Source organism: Macaca thibetana, chromosome 1 (assembly GCF_024542745.1).
Source record: "Macaca thibetana thibetana isolate TM-01 chromosome 1, ASM2454274v1, whole genome shotgun sequence".
In the NCBI taxonomy this organism is placed as follows: domain Eukaryota; kingdom Metazoa; phylum Chordata; class Mammalia; order Primates; family Cercopithecidae; genus Macaca; species Macaca thibetana.
The window spans coordinates 33,762,217-33,778,542 of record NC_065578.1 but is presented as its reverse complement, the minus strand read 5'-3'; the positions used below and the strand labels follow the sequence as shown (position 1 = coordinate 33,778,542).

Below are 16,326 nucleotides of genomic sequence, written 5' to 3'. Positions count from 1 at the left end.
ATGGGGTCAAGGAAGGGTTTTGCTTTTGTTTTTGGATGGGAAAGATCTGAGCATGCTTAAATGCTGAGAGATCCAGGAGAGAAGTAGGTGTCAGAGATGCAGAAGAAAGCAAAGAGGTGGGGGAGAAAGAGGATCCTGTGCACAGGTCAAGAGTTTAGAGAGTTAACAGTCGGCCCACCTCTTTGTGCTGTAGGAAAGGAGAGAGGGAGGTGGTGGATGAGCATTGGTCTGTAGGTTTGGTGGCAGTCGAGAAGAGAGCATTCTTCCCAGATAGCTTCTACTTTCTTTAAGAAATAGGATGTAAATAAGATGGAATGTGCTAGAAAGTTTGAGGAGAATGGAGAAATTGAGGAAGCTGCCACCATGTACAACAGCAGAGAGACCAAAGCAGAATTCGTTAGGTGGCATCGAGCGCCCAGGTTAGGCTGGAGAGCAAGAATTTGCAGTGGCCTCACTCTATTTGGTTGCGTGGTTTACTCTAGCAGAGTCCAACACAGGATGGAGAGATAGAGAAGCCCTGTTGGATTGATCGGGACCTGGAGTTCTGCTAAGGAAGGAGGGGCAGAGGGTAGCGGGGATGCTGTGAGACAGCAATTCATTCCAGTCACCATCTCAGCAAATATTCATTACCCTTTTACTGTGTACTGGCCATGGTGCGAGGTCTGAGGATACATTGCCAAACCAGGCAGATACTGTTCCTGCCCGCAGAGAGCCTGTGGTCTAGTAGGGAAGGCAGATCCCATGTGAGCTGAGGGTGATAATAAAGACACTGTGGACCTCAGGCCTAGGCTGGCTGCAGAAGGAAGGGAATGTAGAGCAGGGAGGCTGGTAGATTGGGAGAAGGACACAGGGTCAGCTCTGGAAGTGCCTATGGGGTCATGAACAGGTGTTGAGGGAGGAGCTAAGTGAGGGGGCTGGGGTGGAGGCTGTGGTCAGAGCATAGGAAGGCTTGCCCCCGTCTCACCATTTCCTTCTTCCCTCCTGATACAATAGCCAACCCTCCTTCTCTAGTCCAAGTCTCCAAGTCTGAGCCTCCTTCTGGCTCTGGATCCCATTCCTTCCATCTCTCTTTGGGACCTTGACCCTCCTCTACTGGATTCATCCCATGATTATTTAAACATTCTCAAGCCTCTCCTATCATTAAAAAAATCTTCGCTGGTCCGCTGATTCTCCTGCCAACAAACACCCTCTCATTTCCTATTCTTCTCACAGCCACATTCACCAGCCAGTTGTTCACACCTGTTTCCATGTGCCTGGCCCTCACTGTCCCTTCACTGCCCTGGGACCTGGTTTCTACATCCCATTCTCCTGCACAGGTACCCATGACCATCTTGTGAATGGAACGAACACTTTTCAGTCCTTATTTGATTTGGCCCGTGTCAGCGTTTGGCTCTGATGATCACTTTCTCCTAGAAACACTTCTCTTGGCTTCTGCGACACCATCTTCCTCCTCTACGACATCATACTCCCGTGGCTTGGATGATCTCTACTTACCCTTCCTGGAGCTGTCTTCCCCCATGTTATTTGACCTTTAAGTCTCCATCCTAGGGTATCTTCTCATCTCTCCCCCAGTCTCTGTATGGTCTTACCCACTCCCAAGGCTCAAGTCCCCAACTACCATAGAGGCCCAGATATGTCTCCAGATAAAACGTAACGCCCCATATTCCCATTGAGGAGAGCCTCAAAAATGTGTGTGGGCTGACTTGGATACATAAGCTCTTAGTGTGGTTGAAATAAAATGTACTTTATTCACTTAGTTTGTTATACATTTTAAAAATCACAAATTGTATAAAACAATGTAGTAAGAAGTATTAGTTTTTCTCTCCTCGTGCTTTATGAAGTAATTTTATTTAAATTCTTAACATTTTTCTCTAACATCTGAGTCCATATCATTAGAGCTTTGGTTGTTATCAACATTTTACAAAACACAAAAACTTTATTTCTGCCTAAATTATTTGAGACATAGTGCTTTTTGAATCAGTGTATGATGCTGGAGATTTTATTCTTTGCCATAAAAGTCTGGCTGCTTAATATTAGGTTGCATAAATAAAAAAAAATCTTCCAGTAGGTATTTGTCATCTCCATAACATAACCACTTCCTTTATTGTTTTAAAGTGATTTTTTAAAATGGGTTTGCTTACAAAGACAATACTTACAATTGTAAAGTCCTGCCCTTGGGAATAATGAGCCAATATATGTGAAATGCTTTTGCCTTCACCTTTTTTTTTTTTCTAATTCTGCCAAGCAACCACCATGAATATCCAGAACTTCATTGATTGAGGTTATTTCAGGCTAATGAGTTTTCCCCAAAGAGCGTTTTGTTGTTTCAAAATGCAATAATTGAGAGCATGCCTCCCAAATGCAGGGGACTTTGTAAGGACTTGAATGAAAGACAAAAGCTTCCTTCCTAAAGGGTAATTTTGGAGCAAAATCGTGTCTTATATTCAGGCATTTATGCTGACAACTCCCAAATAGATATCTCCTGACTAGTCCTTTTCCCTCTTACATCAACAGCCTACTAGACGTCTCCTTCTGGGTGCTCATCATCAGTGTCAACCCATTTTAATTGAGTGCCTACTATGTGTCAAGCACTGTTCTAGGTGCTGGAGGATAGAAGGGTGAAGACAACAGAGTCCCACTTCTTAAGGAGCTCATCCCAGTGAGGCAACAAAAATAATAAATATGTAAAAAAATTTCATGTACTAGTAAGGGCTACAAAGAAGATAAAATGAGGTCACACAATGGAGAGTGATGGTGTGTGGTGGGTGAAGAGGTGGGTCAAAAAGGACCTCCTGGAAGAGGGGATGTCTGAGTTGAGATGTGAATGCTAGGGAGACAGACATATCAAGCTGGAGGGGAAGAGCCCTGTCAGCGGGGCAGGTGCAAAGACCCCAAGATGGGAGAAGGCCAGTGTGGGTGGAGCATGGCAAGAGCGGAGAGTGAACGGAGGTTGGTTTGGAGCAGTAGCCAGTGTCTGACCCTGTAAGACCTTGCAGGTGATGGTAGAGTTTGGCTTAAATTTATTTTTCTGGCCATGATGGGAAGCCACTTGGAGGATTTTAAGTCAGGGAGTGACTCCACTGATCTGACTGACATGCTAGAAAGATATTTCAGGCTGTTATGTGGAAGAAGAATTTTAGGGGAACAAGAGTGGAGGCAGGGAGATCAGCTGCTGTAGGTGTCCAGGTGTAGAAATAAGGTGCCTTCACCTGGGACTGAAGCACTTGGAAAGACTGGGGTGTTGGATATGAAGTCACCAAGTGATTGGATTTTGAATATGGCATTTTGGAATGATAGCCAATACAACTTGCTAATGGTGCCAATATGATTATGAGGAAAGAGATTCCAGGTTTTTGAACTGAGCATCTGGATGGATGGGGATGACATTTTCCAAGGTGGGGAAGGCTTGGCGAAAGCTTAAATCTGTTCTCGATTAGGGGAATTAGGAGTTCTGTTTTAGATGACCAATAGGAAGTTGAATACAGGAGTCTGACCCTCATAGAAACAGTTAGGTCTGGACACATCAATGTGGGAGCCATCAGTTTATGGATGGTTTTATAGGTGGTACTGGATCAGGTCAGTGAAGGGGAAATGTATAGAGAGGAGGAAAGAAGGTAGAGAACTGGGCCCTGGGGCATCTTGCATTTAGAGTTTAGGAAGAGGAAGGAGAGGCATTGAAGGACATCAAGAAAGACCCATCAGCGAGGTGGGAGGAAAGCCAGGAGAGATGCTGCCTGGAAGCCAAGAGAAGACAATGTTTGAGGAGGGAGCTCTCCATGACTGAATGATTCTGAGGGAGTTAGGCCAGGTCAAAGAATGGACCACTGGGTGTGGCAGCTTGGAGGCCCTTGGGGATATTGACAAGAGCAGTCCTGACTGGAACAAGTTAAAGCAACAAGGAAGTGGAGGCAGCAAGTATAGAAGACTTTTGTTTTGGCAATGAGGTAGCAGCTGGAGAAGAATGGAGTGTCAAGAGAGAATTCAAAAAAAGAGAGAGATGAAATTATTATAGTACATTTGTAGAAAGGGAAATGGCAACGCAGGAGAGAGAGGCACCAACTGTGGAGCACAGTCTAGAGCAGGTGAGGGGTGAAGGGGTCCATTGTCCAAGTGGAGGGGAGTGTCCCAGGAGCAGGGACGCTTTGTCCACGTTACAGGGGAGGAGGCAAGGCCAACAGCCGCTCATGCTGTGAGTTTAGCAGATGTGGTGGTGGTGGGCTGAGCTAAGCTGGCCGGTTGCTTCTATTCCCAGCACTCTGTGATGCCTATCAGCTTAAATGGAGGATTAGGAGAATGGCGTCTGTTTGAGGAAAGAGGAGAAGGCATGATAGAGTCATTTTGGAGAGTAGGGATAAAGTTTTAGGAAAATATAGAATTTCTTAGAGGTGCTGAGTGTCCACTTGAAGTTTGTGGTCAGAAGTTTAAATGGAGACCAGTCAGTCCAGTTGTATTATCCTCCAGGTGCTCAGGAACAGGTGCCATGTGGAGAGTCTGGGTTTAACTGCAGTTAGGGTCTTGCCAGGTGAGAACTAGAGAGGCATGGGAAGGTGAGGGAGTGGAGGACATTTGTGAACTGGTGATTAGCTGGGGGTCTGTGGAGTCTAAGCTGAGAAAGGAGGGCAGGGAGAATGGGAAGGGGTGGGGGAACATAGTGGTGGGTCAGTGGATGGGGCAGAAGGATTGCTGGAATGGGAACCAGGTTGGGTGAGCCACATAGATGGGAGATGATGCAGCTCTTGGTGGAGACAGGCCTAGGGTGCAAACACGCAGGTGGGTGGGTTGGAAGGGTGGATAAAAAGATTGTTGAAATCAAGGAAGTCAAGGAACTGAGAGGTCAAGGTGTCGAAAGTGGAGTCACTACTAATAAATGTAGTAGCAGATGGAAGACACTAGGCGCTGAGGGGCTGAGGTCATCCGTGAAGGAGAGGGAAAAACCAGGATATCTTACTTGTATCTCAGATTCAACATGTCTGAAACTGAAGTCATCCACACCTCCCCACTCAAGTAAATGGTACCACCATTCATAGCCAGAAACTTGGGTGTCACTTTGATCCCCACACCCAATTAAATCACCACATGTTTTGGATTCTATCTTGTAAACATTTCTTAAATCCATCTACTTCTTTCCATCCCCAAGGTGCACACCCTAGTTCAGGCCATCTCTCTAGGGATTTGTCGTTGTCCTCAGGATAAAGTCCAAAGTCATTAGCAGAGATTTACAAAGAAAGCACTACAAGGATCCAGCCTCTGTCTACTCCAGCCTGACTCCTACCTGAGCCCCTCACCCGGCCTGAGCGCTTCTGGGTTCTCCCCATCTTTGTCACCCGGCATGCTCTCCCTTTGCATAAACTGTCCCCTCTGTCTGGAATTCCACCTGCTTGCTTGGCAAAATCCTCCTTCTCTAGATGTCTCAGGGAGCCTTTTTCTGGATGCCTGGATGTTAGATCCCCTTTCCTCTCTCCCCAGCTTCCCCAGTGTGCCATGAGTTAGGTAGCTGTCCTCTTCTCTAGAATGTAAGCTCCATAAGGTCAGGGACCATGTCTGATTTTTCCCAGATGACTCCTTAACACCTCATATGGAGCTTTCACATAAAAGTGAATAATAAAGAACAAATATTTCCAGGAATGGAAGGCTCTAGAGGTGGAAAAGTTCTGGGTGATGACCAGGTCTGGGATGGGGTCCTGCTGGTGGGTAGCTAAACGCTGTGGCAAAGGTAGTCACAGGATGGAAAGGACAGGATGGTGACCCCTGAGGCCTTGAGTCATGGGAGAATAGCAGGAGGAGAAGGCCTTGGGCTATAGGCTCAGTCTCCAATGAATGAGGAGAGATAGGTCACAATGATGTGGGCAGGACAGAGGGCAGAAGAGGAAGCAAAGAGGGATTTTTTTCAAGAAGGTGAAGGTGGACAGGTGTGAATGGTGGTGAGAGCAGTGTGAGTCTTGACATTGTAAGTGGGATTGAGGATAAGATGGCCTGATGGTTGAAGTGGTCCTTAGTCCCAGGCTCCTCTGAAAGTCCCCACTTGGCTCAGTGGCTCAGGACTCGAGACCTTTGGGAACAGCATCTAACGAGAGGTCGCCATGGGAGCTGTCAGGTCCTGGAGTGAGCTCACCATAAGCTGGACCCAGCAGCTGTCCCTGGAGGATGGATCTGGAATCTTGGGGGCGTTGACTATTGTGGGGTCCCCTGGCCTGGACTTGGGAGCTACTGTGGTCTGAGCAGTGTGGGGCTATCTGGCTCTGAACTGGTCAGGAGTGCCCCCCTGTTCTCTCGGGCTGGTGGTCCAGCTCTGGTCTGGCTTGGAAGTGGGAGTTATTCTTGTTTCCTGGAGTCAGGAGTCTAGTAGATGGTATTGGTGCCCTGCCCATGTCCCCTTTACTGGGGGACATCCATTCCCCAAATGCTGTGAATATTGGCTGCTGATGGCTTATGGCTACCCCTGAAGAATTGATTTTGACTGAGCCAGAGCCACCTACCCCTTCCTGCCAACCCTCCTGCCACTGGGGGCGCCTGAAGTAATGACTGACTGAAATGTGGCAAGACTTATGATCTGAAGCCCCCTCATCCCACAGGGATCGGGCCAAGGCTGCATCTTCCTGAGTCTACATCCCTGCTCAGTTCGGCCCCTCCGTCCCCCACTCCCCTTGCTCCTTCCTTCACATGCACACAAACCCCTGCCTCTGGCTCTGCTCCCAGGGAGCCTTGCCCTAAAGACGGGTGACTTTGATCTTATGCTGTAATCAGGGGTGGGTGTGGAGGCTACCCGTGGACCACAGAGGATACAGCCCCTGACAGACTCAGCAGATCTGTGTGGTCTTGAAGGGCCTCTTCCCCTTTCTAGACTCAAGTTTGCTTACCTAAAGGTGAGACCTTGATGCTGGCTCTAGTTAAACAACAGAAACAAAGCAAAGCAAGCAAACAAATGCTTTGCTGAACTCCGCAGGCTAGGTGTGGTGGAAGATTCAGATGAACAAGACTTAGTTCCTTCCCCCAAGCAGCTCACAGACTATTTACTCATCCAACAAGCATTTACTGAAGGCAGCAGGGACCTGGATGACTCAGTGACCTGCCCGTAAAGGGCTCAGAGACTGATAGGGAGACACTCAGGGGAAGTAACAGTTCCGATCTGGGGAGAGTGGCAGAGGGACAAGTGAGGCTGGCACTTGGAGAGATGGGTAAAGCTGTCCTAGAGTTTTGAGGTAGGGTCACAGAGAAGGTGGGAAGGGCATTCTAGCCAGAGGAAATAGCATGACAAAGGCACGAAGAATGACACCACGTGACGTGTCTGCCTGGGGAATCAAGAGCCCTTTGGTATTACTGGTAGGTAGAAAGGAGGAGGAAGCTGGGATGAGGAGGGCAGGTCAGCGGGGGCCATGCTGAGGGCTTGGGGCTGGTGATGGTGGAAGAAGTTTTAAAGCAGGAGGAATGACATGGTCAGTTGCATAGACGGGTAAATCACTCCATCCCTGTAGCGGAGGCAGATGGGGGAGGTCCAGTAGGTAGTTAGGTTGTTGTAAGGAGAGGAAGAGCAGATTCAGGTGACATTTAGGGACTGGAATCAGTGGGATTTGGTGCCAGTGGGGATGTGGGGTATGAGGGACAAGGATGTCAGGCTTGTCCCTTCCCCTGGCTTGGGCAGTTGGGTGAATAGCTGTGTCCTGCATGAGATGGGGCGGGGCATCTTCCAGGGGGCAAGTCTGTGGGGAGCTGCTGAGGTCAGCTTGGGAGTGGCGAGCATGAGACGGCTGGGGGCCTCCCAGGAAATTGTCTAGTGGGCATTTGGTGGGGCTCGGAGGCATGTTAGGGTGGAGGTGTGGTTCTGGGAGTTGCCAAAGTCTGAGTGGTTGTGGGGTGGGGGAGTATGGGATGGGGAAGTTGTATCAGTGAAAAAGAACATGAAATTCCATAGACTCCAGGATCCACGAGGGACCTTTCAGCTCAGACACTCTCAATGGGCCCTGGCCTGTAGGATGTGCCTCTTGGGCACCTTGACAGACCCCCATCCCTGGCTTGCTCTCAGCCCTGCCCCTCCCACCGTCAGAGGGGACTCACCTATCTGGGACCCATGCTGGGCAGGGCTAGGGAGGCCCAACCCACGCTCATTCCTGTGATGGGCGCTCACTGAGAACCGGCTCCTGCTGGGCACAGAGTCCCCTGGGGTTCATCTCCTCCGGCTTTGGTCAGCTGGTTGCAAAACCAAGAGGCCCCTGGAGTACCTTCTGCCTTTAGGCACTTCCCACCATGTCCTGGGGGCACACTCTGTGTGTGCTGGGGGGTGATGGGTGAGCCTGGATCTGAGGTTCTGGTGCTCAGGTGCTCACCGAGTTGCCTTGGCATCCTCTCTGAGGTCCACCTAATCCCCCCACCCCCGTTTTCCTATCCGCCACTCCCCATCTGGTCTGCAAAGTACTGGGAAAATCGTATTTATTAAGAGGTTTGACATACACTATTGCCATATACAAAATCCCCGCCAGCCATCAACCTCCCTCCCCTGAGGCTCAGGACCCAGGGACCAAACTACCCGCCACCTCCCACATTGGCCCCTGGGTGAGCTTCCTGAGCCCCCACAGCCACCGTCCTCACCACCCTGCTACGGTAAGGATGCCCCTGCCTGTTTTCCTGGGTGGCCTCAGGTGGGGGGACATGGTGATCTTATCTGCTGACCTCGCAGATTATGGATACCGACCTGCATCCACTGGGGCCGACCCAGCCTTCATTAGGACAGAGTTCCCATCCTCAGGGTGCCCTCCCTGGGAGAGGACATACGGTGGGCAGGTGTCGGGTAGGCGTTCCCGGTGCCGAGACCGCCGGTGCCTGGGGCTGAAGATCTCCGTGCACCTCTTGCCCACCAGGTAGAAGACCTCACTGAGGTTGAGCAGGATGCAGATGGCAGCTGTGGTCACCATGAAGTAGGTGAAGACTTTCTTTTCCGTGGGCCGGGAGATGTAGCAGTCCACAGTGTGGGGGCAAGGCTCCACGGAGCAGGCCACTACGCGGGGCATGTCGTAATCCTTGTAGAGGCGGTGGAAGATATAGAGGAAGCCGGCATCCACAGCGGCCTTGAAGATGAGACTCAGCAAGTACGTCCACCACAGCCCGCCCCGCTTCTTGCTCGGGTTGTTGTACAGGGACGGGGCATTGGGCCCGTGTTTCAGGCGGTGCTTGCGCTCCCGTTCCTCACGGTAGGCCACGTGCATGACCACGAGCAGCGAGGGGCACGTGACCAGGATGAGCTGCAGGGCCCAGAGGCGCACGTGGGACACGGGGAAGAACTCGTCATAGCAGACGTTGGGGCAGCCGGGCTGCTTGGTGTTGCAGACAAAGTCCTTCTGCTCATCGTCCCACACCTCCTCCGCCGCCACCACGTACACCAGCACGCGAAAGATGAACACCACAGACAGCCAGATGCGGCTCAGAGCCGTGGAGTACTTGTTCACGCCACTCAGGAGGCCCTGCAGAAATGCCCAGTTCATGCTGGCTGTGTCCTGGGTACTGCACGTGGAAGATCTATACCTGGGTGCTACCCACCCACTCAGGCCTTGGGAGCCTTGAGGCCTGGGGGAACCTGGAGATGGGCACGCTTAATGCTGGTGCGATGGAAAAAATCTTTTCACAATCACCGTGTCATCATGTCCTCACTCCCAATGACTTGGTAGGGTAGGGATTGCCCCTGTCCCCATTTCACAAAGAGTAAGTGAAGGCCCAGAGATACCCACCCAAGGGTCCACAGATGGAAGTAGCAGAGTCTTGCACTTTGGCCTTCGGGTTCCAAAATCAGGATCTATTTTATTCTACAAGGTAATAGATACATGTGAAGACAATCATCCTGCATGGACATGCCAGCCAACCTCTATTACCCCATGTTTCAGCCCATGACTTCTAAAGAGATTGTGGGAAGGTTTGAATTGGATGATCTGCTCTCCCGTCAGCTGTCAGGGCTGGGCCAGGGCAGGAAGGGTGGGAACGTACCCTTATCAGTTGTCAGATCCATCCCATTTTTACTGAACACCAACAAGAGCCTGGCCCTGTGCTGGGGACGTTCACATCAGCCCCTTGGTAAATCCCAGAACAATCTTCAACCTTACTCCTTGCCTCTGGCTCCAGGAAGGTTCTCTGCCCTGGCATTCCCTCCCAAACTAAAGAGAGGTGCTTTGGAAGCATGGGGACTTGATATCATCCCTGCCAACCCATGTATTGATGCTGGGGCCTGAGGGCTGACTGTCTTGACCACAGTGGGTTCCTCTGGAATTCTAACCATTCCAGCTTTAGGAAGGACCCAGGATGGATTCTGGCATGGTCTGGACTCCCCATTTACTTTCTCTCAGGGCACCCCCTCCTCTGTCCATTTAGTGGCTGTTTGCTAGCCGCATTTCCATTATTTCCTCTCAGGCCCATGTCCTGTGGACTCCGACCTCCACACCCCCTTATCTGGAGTCCCCATCAGGCTCCATCTCCAAACCCTCCCCTCCTCCTACCCTCTTCCCTCCCTATCCCCAATCACTGACTCTGCTCTCAGCCTCTTCAGACATCGTGTGCCTGGGACATTTTCCAAGCAAGAGGTATCGCCTGTACCCAAATGGTCTATTCACCTGTCTTATTTTTTTTGCCATACTGTCAGCTGCTAGAGGGCAGGCTCTTCACCTCTGTCTCCCTAGCACCCAGCACTGGCCTGGCCCAGTGGACACACAATAGATGTTTGTTAAACTGAACTGAAACCCATTACTTCCTGATCCCCCCTCTTCCCTAATCTTCTGTCCTCCCTTAGGTCAGCCAGGACATTCCTTCTCCTCCTTGGCACTTTCCTGGGGATCCTTTAGGGACCCTGAGCCTCTGACTGCCTCCCTAAAGCCCAGCTCACAGCCTGAGATCTCTTGGATATCCTCAGCTCAGCTGGTTGCTTTCTTCCGGCCAGCCTCCTGCCCTATTCAGTCCTCACCCTTCTTGGGTCCAGTAGCTCCTCCCTTGTCCTTAGGCTTGTCCGTCTGCCTCAGGACCTCCTGGAGGCAGCTTTTGTTCCTCACTCCCCTGCTGGGTGGGGCTTTCTGGGCCAATGAGCCAAGCGAGAGTGATTGGGTGGGCAGGCAGGAGGTTGGATTTCCCCGGGCACATATTCAGAGCAAACACCTGTGGCTCTTCTCTCCTGGCCCACGCCTCCTCTCTAGCCTGGCTGGGCATGGCTGGGCCTGGCTCCCAGGCAGGCAGGTATGTGGGTGAGACTGCTCTGTGGGGTTCAGGAGCCCAACATCATTATGCTCAGGCCTAGGACCGCACCAGTGGGATTGACCGTGTCCCCTTCCCATTGCCTCCTTGCCCTGCCTCCTTGCCCTCTCTCCTGCCCTTTTCCTGGGAAGCCTGATTCTGAGGTCCTCAGCAGCTGACATCTACGGAAAGGGGCAACCATAATTTAGTGCAGGAATGCATCCCATTCTGGTGGTGGGATATTTCTGGGATTGGAGCCTGGGAAGCTCTTGGATTGTGTAGGGGATGGGAGGGGTCAACTATGACTTTTCTAGACCAGGGCACCCACAGCCCTGGTGGAGGCAAGGAATGCAGGTCAGCAGCATGAAATGCCCCAGTTAGTACAGGGCCAGACACAGCATCGCTGTTCTTCCTCTGTGGGTCCTGGAGAAGGCCTCCAGGGAAGCTGGAGTGCGACCCCACATATGCTGGTGGGGGGCCTGGGACCTGTGTTCCGGCTGGGACGATGAAGGTTAATGTGCAGCTAGGGAGGGGCCTTCTGCCTCATTTCCCACAGGCATTATCGAGCACTTCCTAATACCAATGATTAACATTTATGTGTCCTTTTACAGCTGGCTAACCCTGTCCACAGCCATGAGCTCATCAGTCCTCAGCACAACCCCACAGGCTAGGTATTATTAACCAGTTTTGGAGAGAAGCTGAAGTTACTTTCCCAGAGCCCCGGTGGAACTTGGATTCGACACAGGCATTCTGAGTTCATGAACTTCCCACTGCCACGTGCAGCTCCCTGTGGACTAAGCTCTATTCTCTCTGCAGACAACCCACAGGCCTAAACTTGCCATGGGGCATAAAGGCTAGATGGGAGCATGAGCAAGTAGCACATCCCCTGGAGTTCTGGGGGGCCCCCTTTCTGGAAGAGAGGATGCCTCTCATCAGACTGGACCAAGTGCAGCCCTTTGCGGAGGCAGAGAGATTGACACCATGAACATGTGAGGGTCACAAAGGCCGCACAACCAGAGGGCACCTGGAGCCAGCAAACGAGTTGACTTTTATTAAGCTCTGACAGTGGGCCAGACATGATGAAGATGCCCGCATGTGTGTTCTTCTATGAATGCCCGCCTCCCTCCAACCCTGGGCAGTGGCCCTCACTATTTCCATTCTAGAAAAGGAAACCGAGCTGCAGAGCAGAGGGGGAACTGGCCCAATGCCGTCCAGCTGGGGCAGGTGGCTGGAGCGGAGGACTGGGAATTGGCTCCCAGAGTGTCTAAATACTCTCTCTTGCCTGCCCCTACCTCACGGCTAAGCTCCCCAACTCTCAGGTTGCACCTACGAGAGAGGCTTAGAGCCTCCCCATCCAGGCCCAACCTGCCAGCCCAGTCCAGGCAGCCCCTCACAAGATGGTTTTCTTCACATGGTCTCGGGGGCGGTCTGGTAAGAGAGGAGGATGACTGTCTGAGCCCAGAAAGATGAGGTCACCCGAAAGGAGGTCATCTTGTTTGCAGGAAGAGGTGGTGCCATGTGGGTGATGACCTGTGTACATGGCTTGGGCTTTCCTTGCTGCCAGGCACTCGTGGCACCTCTTGCTCACCAGGTAGATGAGCTCCACGAGGTTGAGCAGGATGCAGATGGCAGCTGTGGCCACCATGAAGAGGGTGAAAATGTTTTTCTCTGACGGTTTGGAGATGAAGCAGTCCACTATATTGGGACATGGATCTGCGTGGCACTTGACCACAGGAGGGAGGATATATTTGGGGTAGAGTGAGTGGAACACATAGAGAAAGGCGATGTCCACGCTGGCCTTGAACACTAGGCTGCAGACGTATGTCCACCAGAGCCCACCCCGCTTCTTGCCGGGGTTCAGGTAGAGGCGCCCACTGTTCTCCCCATGGGCTTCTCGGTGCCTCTTCTCCTGAACCTCCCGGTAGGCCACGTGCATGACCACGAGCAGGGAGGGGCACGTGACCAGGATAAGCTGCAGGGCCCAGAGGCGCACATGGGACACGGGGAAGAACTCATCGAAGCAGACGTTGGAGCAGCCAGGCTGGCGAGTGTTGCAGTCAAAGTCCTTGTGGTCGTCACTCCACACACGCTCGGCTGTCACCAGGTACACCAGCACACGGAAGATGAAGACCAGAGACAGCCAGATGCGCCCAAAGGCTGTGGAGTACTTGTTGACCCCGCTCAGGAGTCCCTCAAAGATACTCCAGTTCATGGTGGACCCACGCGTCAGCTGCTACTGCACGGAAACGAGAACAACAATTTCCTACATTTATCACAGACTCACTCTGAGCACTTTGTAGAAATATGTCATCGCATTTCATCCTCACCACTACTAGAGGAACTAGGTTCTACTACTGTCCCCATTTTATAGAGGGAGGAAGCTGAGGTTTAGAGGCATTATACAAGGTTACACAACTATTAGGTGCAGAGCTGGGATTTGAGCATAGGTAATTAAGTCCAGAACCCAACTCTTACCAATAAAAGTGGATGAGGGCAGGTCCAGGGAGCCACTCATTCCTCCCAGGGCCTGAGGCTGTGGTCTTGGGGTTCTGCAGAGTGAAGACTTACGGAGTTGGGACATTCTGCCTGCTCCCTCTATTTCAACCCTGGCCCTCCTCCTCAAGGGACTGAGCCTTGAGATGGTTCTCTCCTTTCTGAGCATTGCTGCCTCTTCTCAGACAGCCCCTTCCCCAGGGGAACCTGCTCTTTGTTCTTTTCTTGGCTCAGAGATGGGACTGGAAAGGAGGCTGGAACCTTGTTCCCAAGCCCCCATCTGCTCTAACACTCTGTAATTAGCCAGGCAGAGTCCTGCTTAGTGCCACTCATCCGAAGCATGCCAGTGCAATCCAGCTGAAAGCTAAAGCAGACAGCAATGAATTCTCCTCATGCAGTTGGCTGCCTAGAGTAGCCTGGTATTCCAGTGTTTCCCAAACAGTGTTCCCTGGAACCCTGTCCCATAGGTTGGCAATAGGAGAAATGAGAGAAGAGGATTCTGTGTCAAGAAAAGTTGGCAAACGTTGGGTTTAGTAAAGTTAAATAGGGTTCTTTAGCTCAACCGTGCTAAGAAGCTCACTAATAAATTCACCAAAAGAGGTATGAAATATGTGGCATTGCCCAAACTCCTTTGCCCATGGAAGCCCTTTTCCTCCTTTTATCATCTTGTGGAACAGCCTTGTCAAGACATCAAGTGGGAAATGCTGCTCCTGTCACTTCTGCTGGTGAATTTGGCCTGATGGACTCACAGAATCAGATTCACCTCCAGGTAATGACCGTGACTGCAGAGTAAAGGGTCCCCACGTCCTCAGCTGCGAGTCCTCTGCCTGACTCCTGGGGATGGGGGTGTGTCCACTGAGACCCATGCACTGTGGTTTCGACCAACGGTGCACCCTGGGGCCCCAAGGAACCTGTCTGCCTAGCCGCTAAAGGGCTCAGGACGGTCTTCCCGTGCTGGTGCAGGCTGAAGCCCACCAGGCTGTCCCGAGCCTCCACAGGGACAAAGCAGAGGAGTGATAACAGCCAATATCCATGAAGCATTCGTGCCGTGCCGGGCACCGCTCTAAGTTCTTTGCATGAATCAGTACATTATTCCTTCACAGCAACCTTAGGAAAGGGCATATTTTTTATTCCCAATTTACAGATGAGGAAAGAGGAACACAGAGGGATTAATTAACTTGTTCAATGTCACACAGCTAGTAAGTGGCAGGGCAAGGATTTGAACCCAGGCAGGCTGGCTCTAGAGCCCACCCTCCGGGAACTGCCCAGCCTTAGGCCTCAGACCCTTTCCTCAAGTTTCAATGAGCTGCCTGCCTATTTGTGTGCAGACGGATTCTGTCCTCCCCGTTGTGCGTGGATCCTGGATGAGGGTGGCTGGGGGTTGGACGGCGGATGGGTGGAGGTGGGGGTCGGGGGGTGGGGGGCCTCTGATCTGAATCACCAGCTTGCATTCTCAGTCCTGTCTAAGGTAGGCGAGACTCCTGGCAGCTTCTCAGGGAACACCCAGGGAGGCTCCGCCTTTAGCCCCCAGGGGCTGTCACCCAGCCCATCCCTACTTGGAGAGGAGTGGGGCAGGGCTTTGCAGGCCCAGGCAGAGCTACCCTGCCTGCTGAGTTTCCGGCCTGGCCCCTTCTTAGCTCCTCTCCCACTCAGTTCCCTGCTCCCACCTTTGCCTGGCTGGGGAGAGCTGAAAGAACCCAGAGCCCCTTATGCCTCCACCACCAGGACCCAGGGCGGCGGATATGTCCAGGCCACCTCCCCCGACTCCCCAGCAGAGAAGTGTCCTCCTGCCACGTATGCCAAGGGGCAGGGCACATGTGGACACAGATGCCCTTACCTGAGTGGCTACTCCTCAGGGCTCTCCTGGCTCCCAGCAGCCGGCAATAGGACTCAGCAAGCAGCTGGAATTTCATATCCAGAAGCGGGGAAGGTTTTCAGGGAAGCCCGTTGAAGCCTGTTCCCAGGACAGAGCCTGTCGGGTGTGCCAGCCCAGCCCGGGAGGAGGAGGAGTTGGGGCCTGCACTGCCATTGGCTGGGCCCGAGCCTCCCCAGACTGCTTCTGATGAGGCTCAGGAAACTGAGGGGTTCACTCTTCCCAGGGCACGGAGCCTCAAATCCTGGTATCCTCTCAGGGGAGAGGCACAGGTCCACTCTGACTCCTTATTCATCCTTCCATCTGTGGGCTTGTGTGGGAGAAGCCGAGGCCTGAATCCCAGCTCTGCCACTTTCTCACTGTGTGATGCCTCGCCTTCTCTGTGAAAGTGGGAAAAGAACAAATCCTACCTCATAGGGTGGATGCATGAATTAACCCAGCCGTAGGGGTAAAGTGCTTAGAACAGTGCCTGGCACAAGGGAAGCCCTGTCTGCAATTGCCTGTAATGCGTGTAAACTGCCCAGCACAGGCCTGCCGCATAGTATGTCCTCAAAAAAATATTTCTTCCTCCCCCTTTTCCTTATTCCTAGGCGTTTTCTTTCTGAGATACAGGGAAGGAAGAGGAGAAGGGAGGGAGAGAGAGTCATATTCACTAGAGAAAATCTCATTTGGATGCATGTTGTCTTTGGGTTAAAAAGGCCAAACCCAAGCCAGGCAGGAACCACAGGAGAGGTGGAGAAGGTGGGCGGGGGTGCCTGGGG

At 52.0% G+C, this 16,326-nt stretch overlaps 2 protein-coding genes across 2 annotated transcripts; both read right to left on the bottom strand.

The window, feature by feature from the left end:
• Positions 1 to 8,407: 8,407 nt before the first annotated feature.
• On the bottom strand, positions 8,408 to 10,985 carry GJB4 (gap junction protein beta 4). The gene is made up of 2 exons (XM_050796966.1): positions 10,937 to 10,985; positions 8,408 to 9,791 (listed from the first exon to the last, which is right to left on the bottom strand). Exon 2 carries the CDS (start codon positions 9,471 to 9,473, stop codon positions 8,673 to 8,675), a length of 801 nt encoding a protein of 266 aa, XP_050652923.1. The 5' UTR covers positions 9,474 to 9,791; positions 10,937 to 10,985; the 3' UTR covers positions 8,408 to 8,672.
• A 1,244-nt stretch (positions 10,986 to 12,229) lies between these two features.
• GJB5 (gap junction protein beta 5) lies at positions 12,230 to 13,435 on the bottom strand. Its single transcript, XM_050796963.1, has one exon. It carries the CDS (start codon positions 13,409 to 13,411, stop codon positions 12,590 to 12,592), a length of 822 nt encoding a protein of 273 aa, XP_050652920.1. The 5' UTR covers positions 13,412 to 13,435; the 3' UTR covers positions 12,230 to 12,589.
• Positions 13,436 to 16,326: the final 2,891 nt, after the last annotated feature.